This window comes from Sphaerodactylus townsendi, linkage group LG05 (assembly GCF_021028975.2).
Source record: "Sphaerodactylus townsendi isolate TG3544 linkage group LG05, MPM_Stown_v2.3, whole genome shotgun sequence".
NCBI lineage: Eukaryota > Metazoa > Chordata > Lepidosauria > Squamata > Sphaerodactylidae > Sphaerodactylus > Sphaerodactylus townsendi.
The window spans coordinates 109,265,160-109,286,615 of NC_059429.1; the positions used below are offsets into that span (position 1 = coordinate 109,265,160).

At 44.9% G+C, this 21,456-nt stretch overlaps 1 protein-coding gene across 3 annotated transcripts in view; it reads left to right on the top strand.

Moving 5' to 3' along the window:
* Window positions 1-2,429: 2,429 nt before the first annotated feature.
* LPIN3 (lipin 3) overlaps window positions 2,430-21,456 on the top strand; it is a 57,491-nt gene continuing 38,464 nt past the window's right edge. For 2 of the 3 annotated variants that reach the window (XM_048498622.1, XM_048498623.1), the window contains exons 1-3: window positions 12,384-12,552; window positions 16,332-16,532; window positions 18,329-18,424. In XM_048498622.1, the coding sequence (XP_048354579.1) occupies window positions 12,445-12,552; window positions 16,332-16,532; window positions 18,329-18,424 (405 nt within the window). In that variant the 5' untranslated portion in view covers window positions 12,384-12,444. Of the gene's footprint in view, window positions 2,548-12,383; window positions 12,553-16,331; window positions 16,533-18,328; window positions 18,425-21,456 lie in introns of those variants that run through there. The other variant, XM_048498624.1, reaches the window with a different exon arrangement.

Genomic DNA, 21,456 nt, shown 5'->3' on the forward strand with positions numbered 1-21,456 from the left:
AAGAATGCTTCCTTAAGAGTAAGTCCCACCAAGAGACTTGAGTAGCCTTCTGGATAAAGCTACTTCAATTGTTCTCATAAATGCTGATCACCGCTTATCAACAATAATGTGAAATTTGGCTCTTGAACTGAGAAAGTGTGTCCTCCTGTGATCTATGCACTCAGTTCGAGGACATCATATGCTAATCTCAACAATCATAAGTGAGACTGTCTGTGCTTGTTTCCCATTTCTTTTGAAAGAATGTTTGTCCCTGGCTGAAAATGAAAGCTAAGAACCAATGAACTGGAGCCAGTGATACAGCTCAGGAAGAGATTGGGCACCGCCATCTTGTGGTGAAATGAAATTCTGCCTTTCTCCTATAACTGACTCCTTTCCCCCCTCATTCAGGATTTCAAAAGGCTTTTGGATAACCTGGGCACTTGGACACCAGATACAATTTAAAATTCAGATAACATAGAATCAAACCAAACAGCTGTATAGGGCATGAGATAGATTCTCAGTTGACTCATTCACTGACTGTTTTCCAGAAAGTACAACAACCATTTACAAAAACACTACTTGGTGATAAAGAATCCCTTGAAATGGAACAGAATCAATATCTCACCTACAAAGATGGGTTTTCTTTACTTCAAATTAGACTTGAGAAGAAAAAGTAGACATAGATGGGGGGCGGTGCGGGTTGTTTGTCTTTATTAAGGGAAGAAGGATGTAACAAAATAACGGTTCCAACAAGGATGCTATTTGTACAGTAGCCCTCTTCAGTTGTTATATCTGGGAGTGTTATATAGGAGTCTATCACCTACACATATTGACAGAGCACGTAGCTCACCATCTTCACAATACACTAGGTTTCCATGTTGTATGATCAAAGACAACATGTATTTATCATGTACATTCTGCCTCAGTATGGATGAATCCTGAGAAATCCAGTGTTCACTTTGCATATCCTGGAGAAATATGTGCTTGATAAATACACACATTGCTACTGTGATACAACATGGGAACCATGCATACAGGAATATATATCTGTGATTTAAAGGCTCTTCCACACATGCAGAATTATGCACTTTCAATCCACTTTCAATGCATGTTCCAGCTGGACTTTACTGTGTGAAATAGCAAAATCCACTTGCAAACAATTGTGAAAGTGGGTTGAAAGTGCATTATTCTGCATGTGCAGAAGGGGCCAAAGTGGATTACAAACTCCTTTCCTTTCTCTCCCCACAAAGGCACCTTGTGAGATAGGTGGGGCTGAGAGAGCTCTGAGAGAACTGATTGACCCAAGGTCACTCAGTAGGCTTCATGTGTAGGAGTGTATTTGGGTGGGAGGGAAACGTGGTTTGCCATATTAGAGTCCACCATTCTTAACCACTACACCACACTGGCTCTCCAGTAAAGGACTAATGATTCTTCACACACATACACACTTTTAACTGGTTCAGCTTCTGAGCATTTAAGACCATCCAAACAGACAGAAATTCAGCATTCCTGAACTGACCTCAGTAAAGAGAGAAATTCAGATTAGCCTGTGCACTCCCACACACGCTAGCTGGGTGACCTTAGGTTAGTCACAGCTTCTCGGAGCTCTCTCAGCCCCACCCACCTCACAGGGTGTTTGTTGTGAGGGGGGAAGGGCAAGGAGATTGTAAGCCCCTTTGAGTCTCCTGCAGGAGAGAAAGGGGGGATATAAATCCAAACTCTTCTCTCTCTTCATCATAGCTAAACATCTCTCTGTTATAAAAACCACATAAGCTACGGTTGCCAACCTTCAGGTGGGGACTGGAGATCTCCCAACATTACAGCTGGTCTCCAGGTGACATTGCTTAGTTGCCCTGCAGGAAATGGTTGCCTTGGAGGGTACCCCACTGAGAACATACCCCAGGCACCACCCTTAAATCTCCAGGAATTTCCCAACCAAGAGCTGGCAACCCTAAATAATCAGGCCAGGTAAAAACCATCAGAGCTCTAGTTCTCATAAATCCCATTTTGCAAGAATACTGGGCTCTGTTTTTCTTTGGAACGAAACATGCTGCATCTCTGCCCAACGGCAGCACTGAAACAGGAACCCTTACAAAAATATTCATCCTTAGAAACACACCTTGACAATTTTTTCCCCAGTCGGATGTTCAGAACATCCATTAACTGTTATTTTGCAGCTCACTTCGGAAAACCAAGAACACTCATGTCTGGCTATGAAGGAAACTGTCAGCCAATGAGGTAGGAATGTCTTCTGGTACATGAGAGATCTAACAAGTACCTGCGAAGACGCACTCCAGTTGCTGAACTACTTGTGCCTGCTATCAGCTCCTTAATGCAAGGAGAGATCTGATGGTGGTGGAGGCTCCAATGACAGCATGTCCGATAATGTTTGCAGCACAGGCTCCTCCCCTTTACTCAGGTATGCAGGAAACAGGAAGCATCAGGCAGGTGTGGGTGGAGTTGAATGAAATGGTGTCTAGGGAATCTAAAGACTGTTTATAGGGAATCTAAAGACTGCGTCTGTTTCAAAGTCCAGGACTCATTTAAGTGAAGTTAAAATCTGCTCAGGTAATGGAAGAGTAATATTTGTTGCTCAGGTGTTGTCCTTTTGCTTCTAGGAAATATTTTGATCTCATTGAGGAGAAAGCTGCAGAGAGGAGTCTTTTGCATGTGAACGTCTTGTGAAGTGTGTAATGGCTGGGAAGTTTTGAGGGGGAGTCCTTCTAGCACAGTTTCTGCTATGAGATTTGTGATAAATATATCTGAGTTTCCAGTCTGTAATAGTGTGGAAATATGTTAGTGTGCTCTTTTTTATCTGCAGTTGTTTGTTTGTGTATATGAGCAGGCTGGAATTTCTGTTTTCATCTTCAAGAGAGGGAATGTGAAGAGGTGGGCCTTTTAAATTTTAGGGGCACTGAAAGTTGTCTTACTGTAAAAGGTAGAAAGGTGTCTGATTACCTGGTTTCATGGACAACTAAATATGTGTACCTGGCTGTATGTATTGTATGATTAATCATTTTTAGTTTTAATGTACTTACTGTAGTGTTAAATAAACCTGAATTATCCAATTGCTTAGTTGAAAACAGTAATGTATTTTTCCAAGGCCAGTTTCTAGCAGTGTTGAATTGCAAGGTAATATGAAACTTTGGATAGAAGGAGCTGACAGTAGATTTACTGATTCAGACCCCTTTGTCCAGTAGTAACAAATTATGTCTCCACTCGTCAGAGGCAATAAGGATACATACCACACTGCACGGATAATTTCTGTAGTGCATACAGCTTTGCAGGTATTCTTTTTGGGGGTATTTCTTTCGGAACATACATTTGCCATTTTTCATAGTTCAATGGGCCTTGGCAAGGAAAATAACTGGCTATGTGTAACTAAACCCTGTTAATCCAAGAAGCCAAGGATTGAATGAAGCTGTCTGTGCACTAAACTGATCAAAGGTGAAAATGTGTCTTCAGAATGAGAGTCTTTAAAATTAATTCACATATGCATACAAAATATGCCTGAATTTCCCATTGGATGATGACATTAGCAGATATTTAATAAAGTGAGCTCTGTGTCATTAAAGTTTATAGTCTAGAGAACTTTATTGGCTCTCAAGGAGCTTCAGGACTGAAATGTTGTTCTACTACTCCAGAGTAATATAGCTATCCACCTGAATCTAGAAGGGCAAGTATGAGTCTCAGCAAGGAATTGTGGCTCAGTGGTAGGACATTTGCTTTGCATGCGATTGATCCTGTGTTCTAATTGCTGGCATCTTGACTTAGCAGAACCAAACAAGCTTCCCCCCCCCCCCCCCAGTTATTTAATTTTCATATGGAGCCGTATGGCAAAGTCTAGTAAGCTGCAGCACTGCAGTCAAATCTCTGCTCACAACCTGAGTTGGATCCTGATGGAAGTTGATTTCAGATAGCTGACTCTAGGTCAACTCAGCCTTCCATCCTTCCAAGGTTAGTAAAATGGGGACTCAGCTTCTGGGGGAAGGGCATAGAAGACTGGGGAAGGCAATTGCAAACCACCCCCTTAGCATAGTCTACCTAATAAACATGATGCGATATCGCCCTATGAGTCAGTCATGACCCACTGCTTGAACAGGGGGTTACCTTTACTTTAATTTTCATGCTCCAGGCACAGGTGATGAAAATTTATGCTCAGTACATTCTTCTGTGTGTATATTTTCCATTTTCTATGAATGGGGCAATGTGCAAAACGTCCATGCATATGCATGGGCATCTTTGGTATTTGCAAATGTATTCCTTCAAAAAATACCCAGGTCTGGGGGAAAGATATCAACTTCTGGTGTGATGTTTACATCTGGGTGGGTTATCTGTCTCTTGACCTCTCTTGGCTACAAAGATTTTTCTGTCTTGCCTCATTTTTGTGCAATATTAATGCTACCTTCAGCTATGGTTAGTGGCCATGTGACAATTCAACCTGATATACTTCTTTCAAGCAGTGAATGTTATTTTGCATTTCTTTGAACCAGTCCAGCTTGATAGATTGGTTCAAACATCTTCCACTCATCTTTGGATAGGGAAGGGGCTGCAGTTCAGTGGTAGAGCATCTACTTGTCATGGGCTGATTCTGCCCAGGCAACTCAATGGGTTACCTGAACCCGTGTTTCCTATGCTGCTGTTTGCACAGCGAGTTCAGGGGCCAGCTGGGATCACTGGGATCCTGGTGGCAGGCACGGTTCACTCGAGAATCTCCCCTGAGTATCCACCTTCCCCAAGAATTTACCCCCCAAGAATCCCACTCACCCACCTACCGGTACAACATAGCAGCTGGCCACCTATTAGAGAATCCACTCTAATGGCAGCCACCTGGGGAATCCACCAAAATGATGAATGGAAGGGGTGAGAATAGAATGCTTCCTGCTTGCCATAGTTCACACAGGCAAGCAGGAAGCGTTTGAAACCCGGTTTTAAAAAAGTAGCTAATTTAACCCAGGCAAATATAATGGATCAGAACTTCTCCCCCAAAATGCTTTTCAAAAGGCTTGAACCATTATATTTGGCCTGTGCAGAATCACCCCTGGAGAAGTTCCAGATTCAATCCTCAGCATTTCCAATTTTTTAAAGAAAGGATCAGTGGTAAGTAGATGATGTAAAAGATCTGTGGCCCAGGAGAGCTCCTGCCAGTTTGAGTAGACAGGAATGATCTGGTCTGAGACAGTATAAATCAGCTTCATCTATGTGTTCATGTGACATGGCACTAATGTGGCACTATAGCAATATAGTGCTATAGCAATATAGCAGTCATTTATAACTGGATTTTCCTGTGCGGACAAGACAATCCGGTTGCAATGACTGCCATTGTGAAATATCCAACAATATATGGAATGAAACAAGAATTTCTTCAGTGCTACTAAGGTGGAACACAGGAAGTTATTTTATACTGAATCAGACCAGCAGTCTATCCAGTTTAGAATTGTCTGCATGGATTAGAATTTGCACTCTAGGCAGAAGTTTTTCACATCACCTATTGCCTAGTCCTTTTAACTGGAGATACCTGGAACTGAACCTAGGACCTTCTGCATGCAAAACAGATGCTCTGCCATAAAGCCACAGCTTCTCCCTAACTACTTGACTTGAAAGTAACACATACTTTATGCTGCAGCTTCCAATATAGTATGACAACCATGAAAGTAATCCTTTGATTATGTGGTCCTGCATTACAAGGGGTTGATCTTGGGGTCTCTATTATTCTATGAAAGTACTGTTTGGATTGCTTGCCTCATCTGAAACTTTTTTGGGTAGAATCCAGGGAAAAGGGGCTGAAGAACCTTTACCTCTTAGGAGATTGTCACCTATGCAGTAGTAAACAATATTCCCCAACTACAACTATTAACACTTACAGTTTGCTTTCTGTTTGTTTTTTAAAGAACCTGGGTAACATATTTTTATGCAGCTGGGATATTATTTTAACCCATGGAGTACAAAAAGTACTGCACTGAAATATTTTTCTACCCTATGAGTTTATTTTGAAAACAGTGCACCAGGGGACACTACTTAAGTGTTCTGGATAGATACAACCATACCTGATTATCATAATCCACACACACCTCATCCTCACTCTCCTTGCACATGAGTACCCAAGAAGAGGTGGAGGACCTGCATGGGTGTGAGTGAGTTTGCACTCTTCCCTCTTGTTGTATGGGGCAGAAATTAATTGTTCTCCTTGTTCTCTGCCGTTTGAGGCGCTGACAGAGATATCCTGTGTACGTGCCCCTGCCTCAGGTCTGCTAACCCTTTAGCCTGTCAGGTTATTGCCACAGGCAGGCATTCAGGCAAGAATTTCTCGTCTGGTGTCTTTAGAAGGGACAAGATCTTTATTTACTGCCACACAACTCCGTTTTCTAGGAACATAAAAGAGCAGGAAGCAAATATCAGAACATTAGCAGGAGTGCTACACAAACTAATCAAAAGAAACAAAACCAAGAAGCTACCTCAGTTGTGCAGGTCACTGTTTTTACCTTGAAGTTCTTTTTGAGGAATGGATCTGAGCAAAGCTGAAATTTTGAAACAGGAGGCTGCTCAAGGCAGACTTTGCTGCATGAAGGTTTGCTAGGTGCCCTGTTCTGGTGGATAAACCTCTGGAAATTGTGACTGCTACTCATTGGTGCCCAGCTGCCTGGTTGATAGGTGGAAACAGGTCAATCAAAAAAGGGATAGCAGTCAGGCATCGTGCTAGGCCCAGGGCAACACTCTAGCACTTATCCCAAAACTAGAGTTTGGGGCAAGTGCTAGAGTGTCCCTCTGGCACTTCTGGATTATGCCAGAAGTGATGTCATCACATTGTAGTGATGATTTCTGCCTGCCTTCCCCAGATTCATTTGTCCACATTCCCTGATACTTAGCTTGCATACTTCTCATAAAATGCATTAAACCTTTCTCTTTCCCACTACGCTTGGGAGCACATCTCCCTGACTTATCCTGAACTTGACTTTGCACTCCCATTCCCACGCATGCTGCACCTTTCCCCAGTCATAACAAGGTGCATATCTTTAATGTTCATGGCCCTAGCTCAGGACATCCAAACTGCAATTTATCTTGCTTCTTCCGGACAGGTGAGCAAATCGGCATCTCTATCCTGCTCTATTTTCTCTATAAAGAGATAGAGGTGCTCTGTGTACCAAACTCCCAAATCTGGGGAATGGAGGGAGTGGTTCTGCCCCAGAAGGACTGGGTGTGGGATCTTGGAATCATCCTGGATGGGATGCTGCCATGGGAAGCCCAAGTGGTAGCAATAACCAGGAGCACTCATTGACATCTCCAGCTGATTTTTTCCCCTTGACTGAGATGATCTGGCCACAGTTATTCAAGTTCAGGTAACCACTTGATCAGATTATTGTAATGCTCTAGATGTGGGGCTGCCCTTGAGGATGGTCTGGAAGTTGGAGCTAGTGCAGAATACGGTGACTCCTCTTCTGACCAGTGGCTCATACCAGGATCACATCACCACAATTTTGAGGAGTCTGTACTGACTTTTGATGCACTACATTGCCCAATTTGAAGTGCTGGTGCTAACCTGTAAAACTCTAAATGGACACTTGAGCGACCGTATCTGCTCATATATTCTGGGCACTTGAGCAACTGTATCAGCTCATATATTCTTTCCCAGGCACTGATGTCAGAGGGAGGCCCACCTGGCTGTCCTGCCCCTGTCTGAGGTGAGGGAGTGGGGGTGGGGCGACTCAGAGGCCCTTCTCAGCAGTGGCCTCTGCACTGTGGAATGCCCTCCCACTAGAAATCTGCCATACACTTTCCCTCCTGGAGTTTTGGCACTTGGTTAAGACAGTTTAGCTAATTCCGCCCCCCCCCCCCCGAATATGGGGTAGCTTGGGTTTTGTACACTCCTTCCATTTTTAGGGGTGATTGAGGTGGGTGTTTTTATAACATTTTATGGTTTTAGGATTGGGTTTTATAGGGATTTTACTATTGTACTGGGAAGGACCTTATTATGGTTTTTCTTAAAACCTGCCCGGAGACTGCAGTAAAAAGTGACAAACAAACAAACAAACAAACAAACAAATAAATGGAAACCATGTTCTCTCAGCCTGAAATCTGAGGAGATTATTGCTTCCTCTTCAGGAAAGAGCGTGACTTATCTTGGCCAATGTCTTTTGGGTGTTAATCATCGTAAAAAAATGACAACCACAAAAGAAAAAAAACCTTAGCGGGACATCTTTGTCATTAGATAGATGGGGACTTGGTTTGGGGTGGAAATATATCCCAAATGCAGTACGTGTGAATTTCTTTCAGAAGATGGGGTTGAAGGTTAATCTAGCTCTGCACATCCTACATTTCATCAAACTGAATACAGCACGCCAGCCATGCGTTGTGCCTTGCAGATTATTTAATAATCTATCCATCTGCCCCCAATGTGCAACCACAGGCAGCAAAAGCAGGAAGTTGGGCTGTGATTGACTTGATGTGGGCTGCCTGTTGGGCAGGCTTACCTTCATTCACGTTCCTTGTAGGAGGCTTTGGAAGAATGCAGGTAACCATTCCGTGACTCTACCTGTCATGCTATTGCTATTTCTCTGCATTTACTGGGGAGAATTTCATTGCTTCAGACTTATCCTATCAGCGTGACCAGCTTGAAAATTCCAGACCCACCCAACAAGTATGTTGATGGCAGATGTGGGGTGGAAAGGGTGTACCTGGAAGAGATCTGACTCGCTGGATAAGAAATAAGCAACCTCTCTTCCTAGTCAAGAGTGAAAAGTGCCCAAGAGCACCAAGAACAGAACAGGAGTGGAGAGTACTTTATTGCAGAAAGTCTTGTGGGAGTCCATTGCTATGGAATAATGGTGGTACGTTTTAATAATGAAATACATTCTCATTGCCCCATAGACTCTAGAGGTGGGGTAAGCTTCACTCTCGGAACATGTTGCTGCCTTGTGTGTGCTTAACGTGTGAAAAAACATAATGACTTTCAATATGAGTTTCACAGCTTTGATGCTTCAGCTCCTATTCATAACCTAATAATGCCTAAGAAGGGTTTTGCGGCATCTAGGAGGACTATTCTCTTAGGTGTAATTTGTGAAAATGTCTCCACTGCTAACAAATACTGATGATATTTTTAATTTTTAATTTGCAGCTCTCCTGCAATCTCAGGCCGTTTCTGCACGGCCATGCTTGGGGGGTGTATTGGCATATATGATAACGACGCACCCCCCAATTCCGGTAGGGGTGGGGAAGACAGCACAGCCTGCATGGAGGCTACACCGTCGCCCGAACGCCTGACCATTCCTCCGACCTTCCGTTGCTTGGCCAGGCCAGGGGACACACCCCTCTGCCCTGCGCGACAGTTCTGGAGTTGCAGGGCAGGGGGGCGTGTCTCCTGGCCTGGGCGACGCGCCGGAAGGTCGGAGGGACGGTAAGGTGTTCAGGAAAGGGGGGGAATGGTGCCTTCCAGCTGCTGCCGTTTGCACGGCAGTGGTTGGAAGCTGCTGTTTTCAAAAAACCTCGCTCAGGGAGCGAGGTTCGGAAACAACGGCTTCACGCCGCTTGGGGGTTGCGAGGCTGCTGCTGTTGCGATGCAGCAGCGGTGACCGTGCGAACCCCTCCCCAGGGACGCTGTTTTTAGAGTCCCTGGGACACTGTATTCCACCCGTGCGGAAACAGCCTCAGTCCTGGAGCTAGAATAGGTTAATGGATGCAGTTTGCTGTTTAGCTATTTGCATCTTGGTTTCCTACCCAATGTACATCTGAAGTGACTGACAGCATCATATTCATCTCCTTTTACTTTATCCTCACAATAATGCTCTAAATAAGGCTATGTTTGTGTAACTGGGCCATGGTTACCCAGCAAGCTTCCATGGCAGAGTGGGGATTCAAACCTAGGTCTCCCAGATGCTAGGCTGACACTCTTAACTGAAATACTTCACTGACTGGTTAGGAGGATTCCTTGTGTCTGCTGGCTCCTCTCCTCCCCTATAACAATGCCTGCCTGTCATGATAGTAGACAAAAGCTGGTGAGAAAAGGCTTTGAAAAATTGTGACCCAAAACCTTTCCCCCCCATACCCCGTTTTATTTTTAAACTTTCAGCTTGACAAAGAGTTCTGTTGAACTCAAATGCTTGCATGTTGTTCTGTGTTATGTATTGTTGAAGACTTTCACAGCCAGAACCAACTGGCTGTTGTGGGTTTTCTGGACTGTGTGGCTGTGGTTTGGTAGTTTTTGCTCCTAACATTTCACCCAATGCCAGCCATAGATGCAGGCAAAATGTAAGGACCAGAAACCACCAGAGTACGGCCACACAGACTAGAAAACCACAACACCCAGTTCTGTGCTACGTTGGTTGGTCCTAAGAAAAAGTATTGCACGTATTCAGATTTTGTCACAACTGTAATCATATGCCTAATCATTCATGGAATCTATGATACATGCCTAATCATTCCCTGGTCTTATAGCTGTTAAAGACACAGGGCCTCCATTACTTAAAATCCAGAGCTACTTCTTGCTTTTCCATCATGTTCTTAATTACTTACCAGAAATCCAGACTGTTACGTATTTTCCAAGCATGATTATAGAAAATGTTTTTATTTATTTGTTCTAGATATTTATACCACTCCTTTCTCCTCAATGGGAGACCCAAAGCTGGAGACCCTCCTCTATTTTAACCTCAGACAAACTGCCCTGTGAGGTAGTTTAGGCTGAAAGAGTAAGGGTCTTAAGGTTATTCATGAGTGAGTGGGGATTGAAACCTTGGCCTTCCAGATCCTCGTCTGACTACACCGTGCTCTATCACACAGCTGTTGAAGCCCTGGTAGAAAAATGGTGCCAACCATATGTGAGTTGGAAGTTGGCAACAGCGTTCCTAAGAAAGTATCCTTCAATAATCTTTTATCCTTGGAGATCAGGTAGCGGCCTCCTAAATGGTGTGTTCTGTATAGTACTGTGTTTCCCCGAATATAAGACAGTGTCTTATATTAATTTTTGCTCCCAAAGATGCACTATGTCTTATTTTCAGGGGATGTCTTATATTTCTGTATTCTGTTCGTCAGGCATGCTTCCAAACAAAAATTTTGCTACGTCTTACTTTTGGGGGATGCCTTATATTTCGCACTTCAGCAAAACCTCTACTACGTCTTGTTTTCCGGGGATGTCTTATATTCGGGGAAACAGGGTATGCATGTGAATAAAAAAGTGAGACATTTTGTGCTTGTGTCCGTGTTGAGTATTTCTACTAGTAACTTGATGATATGGATACAACCTGCCATTCCTGTCTGATGGAGCACATTCCTTTTTGCCTTGCATGCCATTGAGTTTGGAAGTCCAGGCAGGGCTCTAAAATTCAGTTTCCACAAAACTCTGCTGAGAGGAGACTGGTAATTAATGCAATTCAGTGCCCTCATAGCATCTGGCCTGTTGGAAACATTCTTGTCCTCTTAGGTCTAAGGTTGGTACTGAGATGCCTTGTCATGCCTTCATCCGCTGCTCTTGCTGAAACAGGTACAAAGTAGGTTAAGATAGCAATCTTGATCAAGCCCAGTGTTCCTAGGGACCTATTATTTTACCTCCTACTGTGTTTAGATATTGCAATAGAGGCATATCTTCTGCCTACATGTATATTCTTCTTGCCACGTGTACCAGCTCCTAGTGCAGTGGTTTTCAACCTGTGGGTTGGGACCCCTTTGGGGGTCGAACAACCCTTTCACAGGGGTCGCCTAAGACTCTCTGCATCAGTGTTCTCCATCTGTAAAATGGATAAATGTTAGGGTTGGGGTGTCACCACAACATGAGGAACTGTATTAAAGGGTCACGGTATTAGGAAGGTTGAAAACCACTGTCCTAGTGTCTACTGGTGCCTTATTTTAGGGCATGTATGTCTGCTTGGGTGATGGTTCATCACTCTTAGTTTGCATTTTGGATCCACTTAGTGAACAAATCTTCCTTCTTACCAAGAACACAATTTTAGTCTCAACCCACAGTAGCTACTGAACCTTTGCCTCTCAGCTTGATATGCAGATGTTTCCAGCTGGTGTTTTCTTCTGGGATGAAAAACTTCAGCTGTTGATATCTGCATTCCTTGTTGATTTTTTCTATGCCATGCAGTTGCAAAAGTGAGGGTGTATATAAAATGCACACAAAAATCATATCTGTGCATTGTTTACCAATGCTTCTTGAAAAGTACCTGAAGCACCTTAGTTGTATGTAAAAGGCCTGGACAGAGACGGGCAACCTGTCGTTGGGTTTGCCTGCATGACTGCCAACTAAAACACTTGGCTCAGCAGGTTACAGTGATCAGGGGACTCGCATGATCTTCTCTCAGCGCACGCAGCACAGCACACAGCTGACAGAAGCACTGAAGATTCTAGAGCTAGCGAGGGCAGCTCTAGGAATTGTGTTCATCTTTGACTTTCTCATAATAGAAAAAGCCAGACTCTGTACAAGAAGCAAGAGTGTAGCCCCTTTTTTGGATAATTTGAATCTGTGTAGGTTTCAGAATGACTTGTGGGATACTTGGAAGTAAGACAAGTTCTCTTTCTCTGCCCTGGAGAGGTGGGTTTCCTTCTAGGAAGGGATCCAATATGGAACTGTCCCACTCTTGCTGGGTAAGAGCTTTCTCTGCTGTGTGTGACTGAAATGTTCTTTACTTGTTTGTAAATATTTCCAAAGGATCAGAAGGCTGTGCATCTGTGTTTATGTATGTGTGTGTGTATATGCATATGTATGTGTGTATATGCAACTTGGTGTGAGGAGAACCATTGGATGCTCCATAGCATATGTATTGTAAGGAAATAATTTGGGACTCTTTAGCTTGGAGAGGAGACGGCTGAGGGGGGATATGATTGAAGTCTATAAAATTATGCATGGGGTAGAAAATGTTGACAGAGAGAAATTTTTCTCTCTTTCTCACAATACTAGAACCAGGGAGCATTCATTGAAAATGCTGGGGGGAAGAATTAGGACTAATAAAAGGAAACACTTCTTCACGCAACATGTGATTGGTGTTTGGAATATGCTGCCACAGGAGGTGGTGATGGCCACTAATCTGGATAGCTTTAAAAGGGGCTTGGACAGATTTATGGAGGAGAAGTCGATTTATGGCTACCAATCTTGATCCTCTTTGATCTGAGATTGCAAATGCCTTAACAGACCAGGTGATCGGGAGCAACAGCCGCAGAAGGCCATTGCGTTCACCTCCTGCATGTGAGCTCCCAAAGGCACCTGGTGGGCCACTGCGAGTAGCAGAGAGCTGGACTAGATGGACTCTGGTCTGATCCAGCTGGCTCGTTCTTATGTTCTTATGTTCTTAATTTTCCTAGTATGCAAACAGTAGTATTTAACCAACATGACCACTGCAGCTGGGGATGCTGTGTTGTATGAGTGTTGTGTTTCATTATGAGTTGTGAAGCATGTTCTAAACATTTGTTTAACTATCTTAAAAGTGTGAAAAAAATATAATTTGTTTCTGATAGGAGATTATTCATGCCTGTCGGAACACTGGCTACTATGCCTGGCAGACCTTTGGTCAGAGTCGGTGTGGTTATTTGACTGGCGGTAGTTCTCCAGCAAGGTCTCCAGTAAAGGTCTTTCTGTTGGGGTTTTGCAAGTGTCTGTCACAAGTTGCTGAGGTCCCCGTTTATGACCTGATCTATTCATTAGCTATTGGTCAGTGAGGTAGCCATTGCTTACATGTAAGTGAGCACGCACATCTGAAGTTGTAAAGTTTTATTTGAGCAGACACGACACCAGAGAGGAGGTACGAGGTAGACATCATTTGAGACAGCGGATAGGTATCAAGATGTAACCAGACATACAATAATGTAGATGTGTGACAGGAAAGAAATTATTTCTCATTTTATCTCCATGTAACCCTCCCTTATAATAAGTAAACTCATTTATAAAAAGTGTCTCTTCTGTCTACTCTTTAATACCAACTCTTTCATGTCACCCCCTGTCAGATAATTTTAGAAGAAGAGTTGGTTTTTATACCCAACGCTAACTTTAAGGAGTCTCAAAGCACCTTGCAATTGCCTTCCCTTCCACTCCCACAACCGACACCTTGTGATGTAGGTGGGGCTAAGAGAGTTCTGAGAGAACTGTGACTGTTCCAAGGTCACCCAGCTTCATGTGGCGGAGTGGAGCGGGGTGGAGAATTGAATACAGTTCTCTAGATTAGAGTCCACCACTCTTAACCTCTATACCACGCTCTTAGCTGAAGAAGTCAGATTGAGCCTGGGACTCTGTGCAAAGTGGATGCTCTACCACCAAGCCATTTGTTCAGCACAATTGATGGTGGCTTGCTTTGCCCATACTGGTTTGTATATTGGCACATGGAGGAAGGGATGCTATATGCCTTCCTTTCTGGATCTTGCTGTCTTCCACTTGCTCCCAAATAGTTACAGAATCAAAGCCTTTCTCACCTTTCTAACCATTTTGCAATGGGCAGTAATTATCTATGGTATGGCAAATACATTTGCAGCAACCTATTAAAAATCATCATGCCTGTACAGGTATTTACTAGCAGCCAAGCTCATCAGTCAGTGCCTCACTGCCATGAAGACTTTTAGTTCTGTCGTAACTTCCAGCATTCTGAACCTTTGCCCTGACTAAAAGAAGAACTGTGATGGCATGGATTAAAACCGGTTATTCCTTGTGCCTCTGGTCTCAAAAACAAGACTGCAGTTCTGTGCCTCACAGATCAAGCATCTCAGAAGACTGTGAATGGAAGGGCAAAGTTCTTTGCATGTTGGCTGTTCCTGACTGTAGTTTCATGAAAACTTGGTATAGAAACATAGCTGGCAGCCAGCATGGTTAAGAGCAGGTGCACGCTAATCTGGGGAACCAGGTTTGATATCCCGCTCTGCCACTTGAGCTATGGAGGCTTATCTGGTGAACCAGATTAGCTTGTGCACTCCAACACATGCCAGCTGGGTGACCTTGGGCTAGTCACAGTTCTTCAGAACTCTCTCAGCCCCACCTACCTCAGCCCCACCTACAGGGGAAGGGGGTGTTATGGCACTGGGGGTCAGAGGAGAATGTTTTTCAGAAGGTGCACCAGATGTCTTCAGGCCGTTGCTACTTCTGCTCTGCTCCCCATCCAAAGGGAGGTAGGGAGGTCAGTCGTCCTGCCCATTGGCCTGGTGCTGCCACTTTTGAGTGCTAGGAAGAAGCAAGCTGGGATTGGCTTTTTTGCTTTGGGGAAGAAGGTAGCTCTAGGAAACACAGTGGTAAGTGCCATGGTTCCCGAGAGTGCCTTATTGGGGATGATTGGTCCTAGACCATCTTTAAAGCTTGTGACCTCATCTAGTAAACTATGATGGATTGTGTTTGATTAGAGATTGCTTCCTTTGGGGGCATTGAAGCATTGCCCTCTGGGCTGGGATATAGTAAAGCAGAAGATTAAAATTCTGGGTGCCTGGTGTTCTGCTTGTCGCTGGTCTACAGCATCATCTTCCTGTTGTGTTCCATCTTTGCCCACTGATCTTGTGGAGCCTGAGCTGCAGAACATGTCAAAGTCTGGGTATGGCCTGCTCCAGACACTGCTCAGCTGTTGCATTAATTCCTTGATCAACCTGATTTTATTAAAGCTGGATAATGGTCCACCGTACTCTGTCTTATGTTACTTGTTTAAAAGATACAAAACATCATGAACTGTTAGGAAGTCACTTCAAAGCACATATACTTAACATAAAGCATTAGAAAATTCTGCAAACAGGCTTGGTGTCTGCAGATCAGTATCTTGGTGTCTGCAGATCAGTATCGGAGCAGTATCAAATAGTAATATACTGCGTGTTGAACTGAATAGTCAAAAATGGTACAGTGTCATCTGCTTGGAGTTTTAGGACAACCAGTTATTTTCAAGTCCCTGAGTTCACTTCAAGGTTCAAAGTTTCGAGGTAGCCTGTATTGGCATACAGCCAGTGGTGGGATCCAAAAATTTTAGTAACAGGTTCCCATGGTGGTGGGATTCAAACTGTGGCGTAGCGCCAGTGGGGCTGGGCAAGGCACGATGGGGGCGTGGCTGGGCATTCTGGGGGCGGGGCATTCCTGGGCGGGGCTGTGGTAAGGACGCAGCTGCTGCACCAGTCCTTGGGCAGGAAACGAATACACGCAGGCGCAGGCTGCCATGCATGCCGGCGCACCTCCTGCTAGACTGCTTCAAGTTCTGCATGCTACTGCTGAGAGGAGGGGCGTAACTAAGGCAAAAATCACGTGGCAAAATCACCAATTAGTAACCCCCTCTCGGCACACACAAATAATTAGTAACCTACTCTTGGGAACCTGTGAGAACCTGCTGGATCCCACCTCTGCATACAGCCTGAGTTCACTTATGAGTTTCTAAAACTTCTTTAACTTACGGCTGCTTGTTCTTTTTTTCTTGTAGTCTCAGACAATGAACTATGTGGGCCAGCTTGCTGAGACCGTTTTTGGCACTGTGAAGGAGCTATACAAAGGCCTGAATCCGGCCACTCTGACAGGCTGCATTGATGTAATTGTGGTGAGACAGCCAGATGGCTCTTTACTCTGTTCCCCTTTCCATGTACGCTTTGGGAAACTGCGTGTCCTGCGTTCAAGTGAGAAAGTGGTGAGTGACCTCTGATGCAAGCCATCTTGTACTTTTGAGGGTGGGGGGGGGAGGGGAGATGTGCAATAGTCTCTTGTTGCCCTGAATATAACTAACAAATGACCCTTCTACCACCTAATGAATTTTTTTTGGAAGTCCCACTGATTTTTTTTGGTCTTTTTCTGCTTAATCACAAGTAGGGTTGCTAACTCTAGCTTGGAAAATTCTTGAGTGTTTATGGGAGATAGAGTTTGGGGGAAGAAACCCAGCTATCTCCCCATGTGATGCGACCTCTGAAGCAGGTATTTTTCTGCAGGGAAACTGCAATGTGGAGCTCGATTGTAATTTCACCTGGAAATCAACAATCCTATGTGGTAGGATATAGCAACTAAGCGCGTGTTGAATGGCCATCCATACAATCTCTTCACATTGCAAAATGGAAGTTACTGGCCACTTGGCAAAGAAGAGGAGGAGGAGGAGTTTGGATTTATCGCCCACCTTTCTCTCCTGTAAGGAGATTCAAAGCAGCTTACAAATTCCTTCTCTTCCTCTCCCCAATCTCTCCCTTGTGAGGTAGGTGGGGCTGAGAGAGCTCTGAAGAACTTGACTAGCCCAAGGTCACCAGCTTCATTAGATTCACTACAATTCCATTCCACAAAGGGATGAAGTTGCTACCAGTAAAGAAGATCTTCTGTTAGTAGAACAGAGCCATAGGACCCAAAGTGATTGTCCAGTGTCCATGCTCTTTTCTGTACAGCCATAATAAGACGTCATGGAGACATCTTTTTAAAAACCAGTTCCTCATTTTTTTAATGTATTGTCAAAGGCTGGAATCACTAGTGTGTTGTGGGTTTTCTGCGTTGCATGGCCGTATTCCAGTAGCATTTTCTCCTGATGTGTCGCCTGCATCTGTGGCTGGCATCTTCCTAATTTTCTGTCCAAATAGCACAGACAAATAAACCATTTGAGGAGACAGTGGGTTTTTTCCCTGTCCGATGTGCAAGCTCTCACTATCGTTTTCTCCTGCTTGCCATTTTCTGATGCTTGAATCCTCCATGTCACCCACCATTTGGTGAGGTTTCCCTGGAAAGTTTGTTCTGCTGGCAGCACTGGCAGTGACTCAATATGAGAATCACACGCTTCAAAGCAACCTCCCCCAAAAACATTTACAAGGAAAAATGACACATTGCCAAAATTGGCAGGAGAAGCTGAGTCCATTCATGTACTTTATTCACTGAAAAGTCACCCAACCATGATGCCAGCAGAGCAAACATCCCAGGGGAGCTTCACCAAATGGCAGGTGGCACAGAGGCATCAAGTGTCAGAAAATGGCGGATGGGAGCTTGCCGATCAGGTGGGAGAAATGAGATGTTTCCTGCTGCCTGCACAGTGAGCAGGAAACGCTAAGAACCCTGTCATTGGGGGGGGGGGGGATCTCTAGTGTAGAGTTTTCTTTAAAAACCTGGGTTGAGCTGAAACAAAATGCCTGGAAGACGTTTTGGGGGAAAAACTGTGCAGAGTTCTTCCCCAAAATGCTTCTTTTAACGTCCTCAAGGCGTTTTATTTGTGTTGTGCAGAAGCTCAGGCTTAAAACATTGTACCAGTGGGCTCGTGGCCTTCAAGTGATGACTGGGAATGTGTTGTTGGACCTTTATCAAAGCTGGATACACTCTACTGTATAGTAAAAAATATGTACTCTGAGTGTATAAATATGACTTGCAGTGGTCAAACTACATGTTATATAATGTAAGAATGGAGCTTACTCTTTGTGCTAATTTTTCTATTGGAGGGATAGCTTTCAATCATACTCTCTCTAGGTTGACATCGAAATCAATGGAGAGCCAGTTGACCTGCGAATGAAGCTGGGTGACAATGGAGAAGCTTTCTTTGTCGAAGAGTCAGAAGAACAAAAGGTAGGTTGTCTTGGTCTGGTTCTGAGGTACAAAAGCATAGCTGGTCAATTCTTCATACACTTTCCTTAAGGGTTTAGTCAGGGGATCACAACCTTTTTGAGCCTGCAGGCACCCCCGTGTTTTGAGAGGAGGTGGTGAGGGCCACCTCAAAATGTCTGCTACAGGAGGTTCAGTCATATAAAATGTTTCTCTTCTCACACCTCCTGAAGGGGGAATAGAACCACACAGTAAGGCAAACCTCAGTGCTTAATGGTCCTTCTGATCCTCCCATGGAAAAACTTTTCATTTGAATAAGGGCAGTTAGTAAGAAGCCCTGACTTACAATGTGCCCACCCACTTTCTGGAAAACTTGGAGAGCCCCAAGGAAAATACTGGTGAGTACCGTAATGCCTGTGGTAACCACACCAGGAAACACTAGACTAGACTGAAGACCTGATGTTTCCAGTGCTTTCCTGCTTAGCTCCTCCCCGGTAGAGAGTTTTGCTTGCTTCCTTTCCCCCTCCCCCCCTTCAGTAAGCCTAACAGATTGCTCATGCTCAACCATATTTCAGACCTGTGGTGTACTGAAGTGTTTCTCAGCTATCATCTGTGAGGGTTTAGCAGGAGTCTACCAGTCCTTTGCAAGGACAGAGGGCAAGACCTTCATGTGCCTTTCAGCTAGTGTGATAATGGAGCTTTTCCAATTTCCTAGAAATGATGGTAGGGACTGTCCAACTGATGGGAAGGGGATGGAATTGGCTTTTGAAGAGTGGGAACTCAGGACCTACCAACAGCTAGCTTCCAGATCCACTTGGCACATTAGGCAGAAAATGTGCTGATTGTTTTCTGGGAACTGACATCTCAACCTTAAGAACTCTAAGTGTTGAGTGGCACTAAGGAGGCAAAGTCCTAATGCAGTCATCAGTCACTTCCAGTATGACACTGAAGTGATTTCCACCCTTCTTTCCAGCTCTTAGTATTTCATCATAGAAGTAAAGAGAAGCTGTGGTCTGTGTACACAGATAACAATAACCAATGTCAGTTTTCAATTAAATAACAGAAGTTCAGATTTTATATTCTATTTCCAATTATCATTTGTGAAAGTCTTTTGAGGCGTTTCTTCAGCTGGCCTTTGGCTAGAAGTTATTACTCAATACAGAACCTTCTTGATGGGTCTGGCACAAAGTCCCTTCTAGTCAGAAGGTAACGTTGCTTAGGAGTTGAATCAGGTCATTCTGAGATGTGGGTGTAAGGATGGCAGTTTTGCCTGTTTCTCTCCCAGCCACCTGGCCTTGACGGAATGCCTCCACCCGGGCGGCGGGCCAGAATCGGCGGCAACAACCTTGGTGGACGGCTTATCTTGCTGTCCAGGATAAGCATTCCGTTCCCATGAGATGGGCCTGGATGGCCCAGGGAGGGGGAAGGGATTGAGTACGTTATAACCTTTAGTTTGGGCGGGAGGTCTCATTCCTGTCATGTCGTGTGTGTGTGCTTTCTAAGATGTCTGAATAAACGGTCTTACATCCAAAAGCCTTTTATTTCTGCTCTTTGGAATTCCTTACATTATGACAGGAATCACTTTTTAACCTTTACTGTTACATTGAAGTGGATCTCTGGTGTTTCGACATGCAGAGATTGAGTGTGCTTGACCATGTGGAAGGCACGATAGCCCCCATAGAGGGCTTCGAGCTTTCCCTTCCAGATTCCGAGGATCTAGGAGATGGAGATGGGCCGATTTCTCTGGTGACTCTCTCCAGACCTAGAGACAGTACAAGTTTGCCCTTGTTTCATTGGGATGAACAAGGTGGGTCCGATCGCGTGGAGATGCATGAAACGTTTGGTGCATTGTCCATGGATCGGGCGCCTGTCGACCGGTTCGTTTCCCTCCGACAACGAAAGTGGATTACAAACCCAAATGCAACCAGTCCCTGAGGAACTGGGACTAACGACCATCCATGCTGACACCCAGGAATCCATCGAAAGATTCCTCGACAAGTACTTTGATGATATCCCCAAGGAGCAGCAGTGGCATAGTACCGGGGCGCGTCCCAAGACTACGGCTGAGGCTGGAACAATGACGCGGGTCGGGTCGATGATCGGTAGAGGGTTCCATACTAAAACTGCGGCTCCAGAGCCAGGAGCAAGTGAGCGGATGGAAGAGCTTCGTGGAGCGGTCGGAGGAATCGAAAGGAATCCGTCTGAGATGGAACTTAATCCCGACCCTGACCCGTTCCCAATGCCCTCGAAGGAAAGTTGGGACGATGAAGTGGCCCTGCTGCGAGAAGCCAAACTTGCCTGGGAGCGCGAGCGCGAACTCTGGGCAGAGGAGCCGAAAATCGCAACGGGACCGTGAGAAGCAACGCAAGGAAATCCAAATGGAGTTGGATCGCGAAAGAGAAGCGTTGCGTCAACAGTTCCAGCAGAATCTGACAGTTCATGACAAGGTACTGGATCAATCAAAAATGGATTTACAACGCCAGCGCGAGAGCATCAGGGCCATCCAAACACAGAATGAACTGACTACAGCCATACAACGAGATGAACGAGCTAAATTGGATCGTGAAAGGGTGGCCTTGCATGCTAATTCAGGACGCCTTAACACGCAAGGAAAGGGAGTTGGCGACCTGGAACAGGGATGTGCGAAGGCAGCGGGCTACACTGGCAAGGGCTCCAGACAGCGCCCACACCTTCTCCGCCTACAGTTCCCCTCCCCGGCCGGAGGCACGGCACTTCGAGGCCCGGTTCCAGCCGCCCCAACCCAGAGCGCCACTCGGTTCCTCCAGCCCTGCCACTTTACCCCTTGCAGCCACCAGGCCACCTACAGCAACAACCTCAACACGCACCTCGAGCTGTTGAGAGAGGATTTTACAGACCCCCCATCCCAGCTTCGTTTTGACGGGACTGCATCGAAACTCCCCTACTTCATCTTACAACTCGATGCCCATATGCAAGAGTATGATGATTTTATATCGCTCTGAACGTGAGAAAGTTCGAGACATTGGATCAGTACTGGATAGCATAGCGGCTGAATGGTTCGTTACCCTCTACGTAAT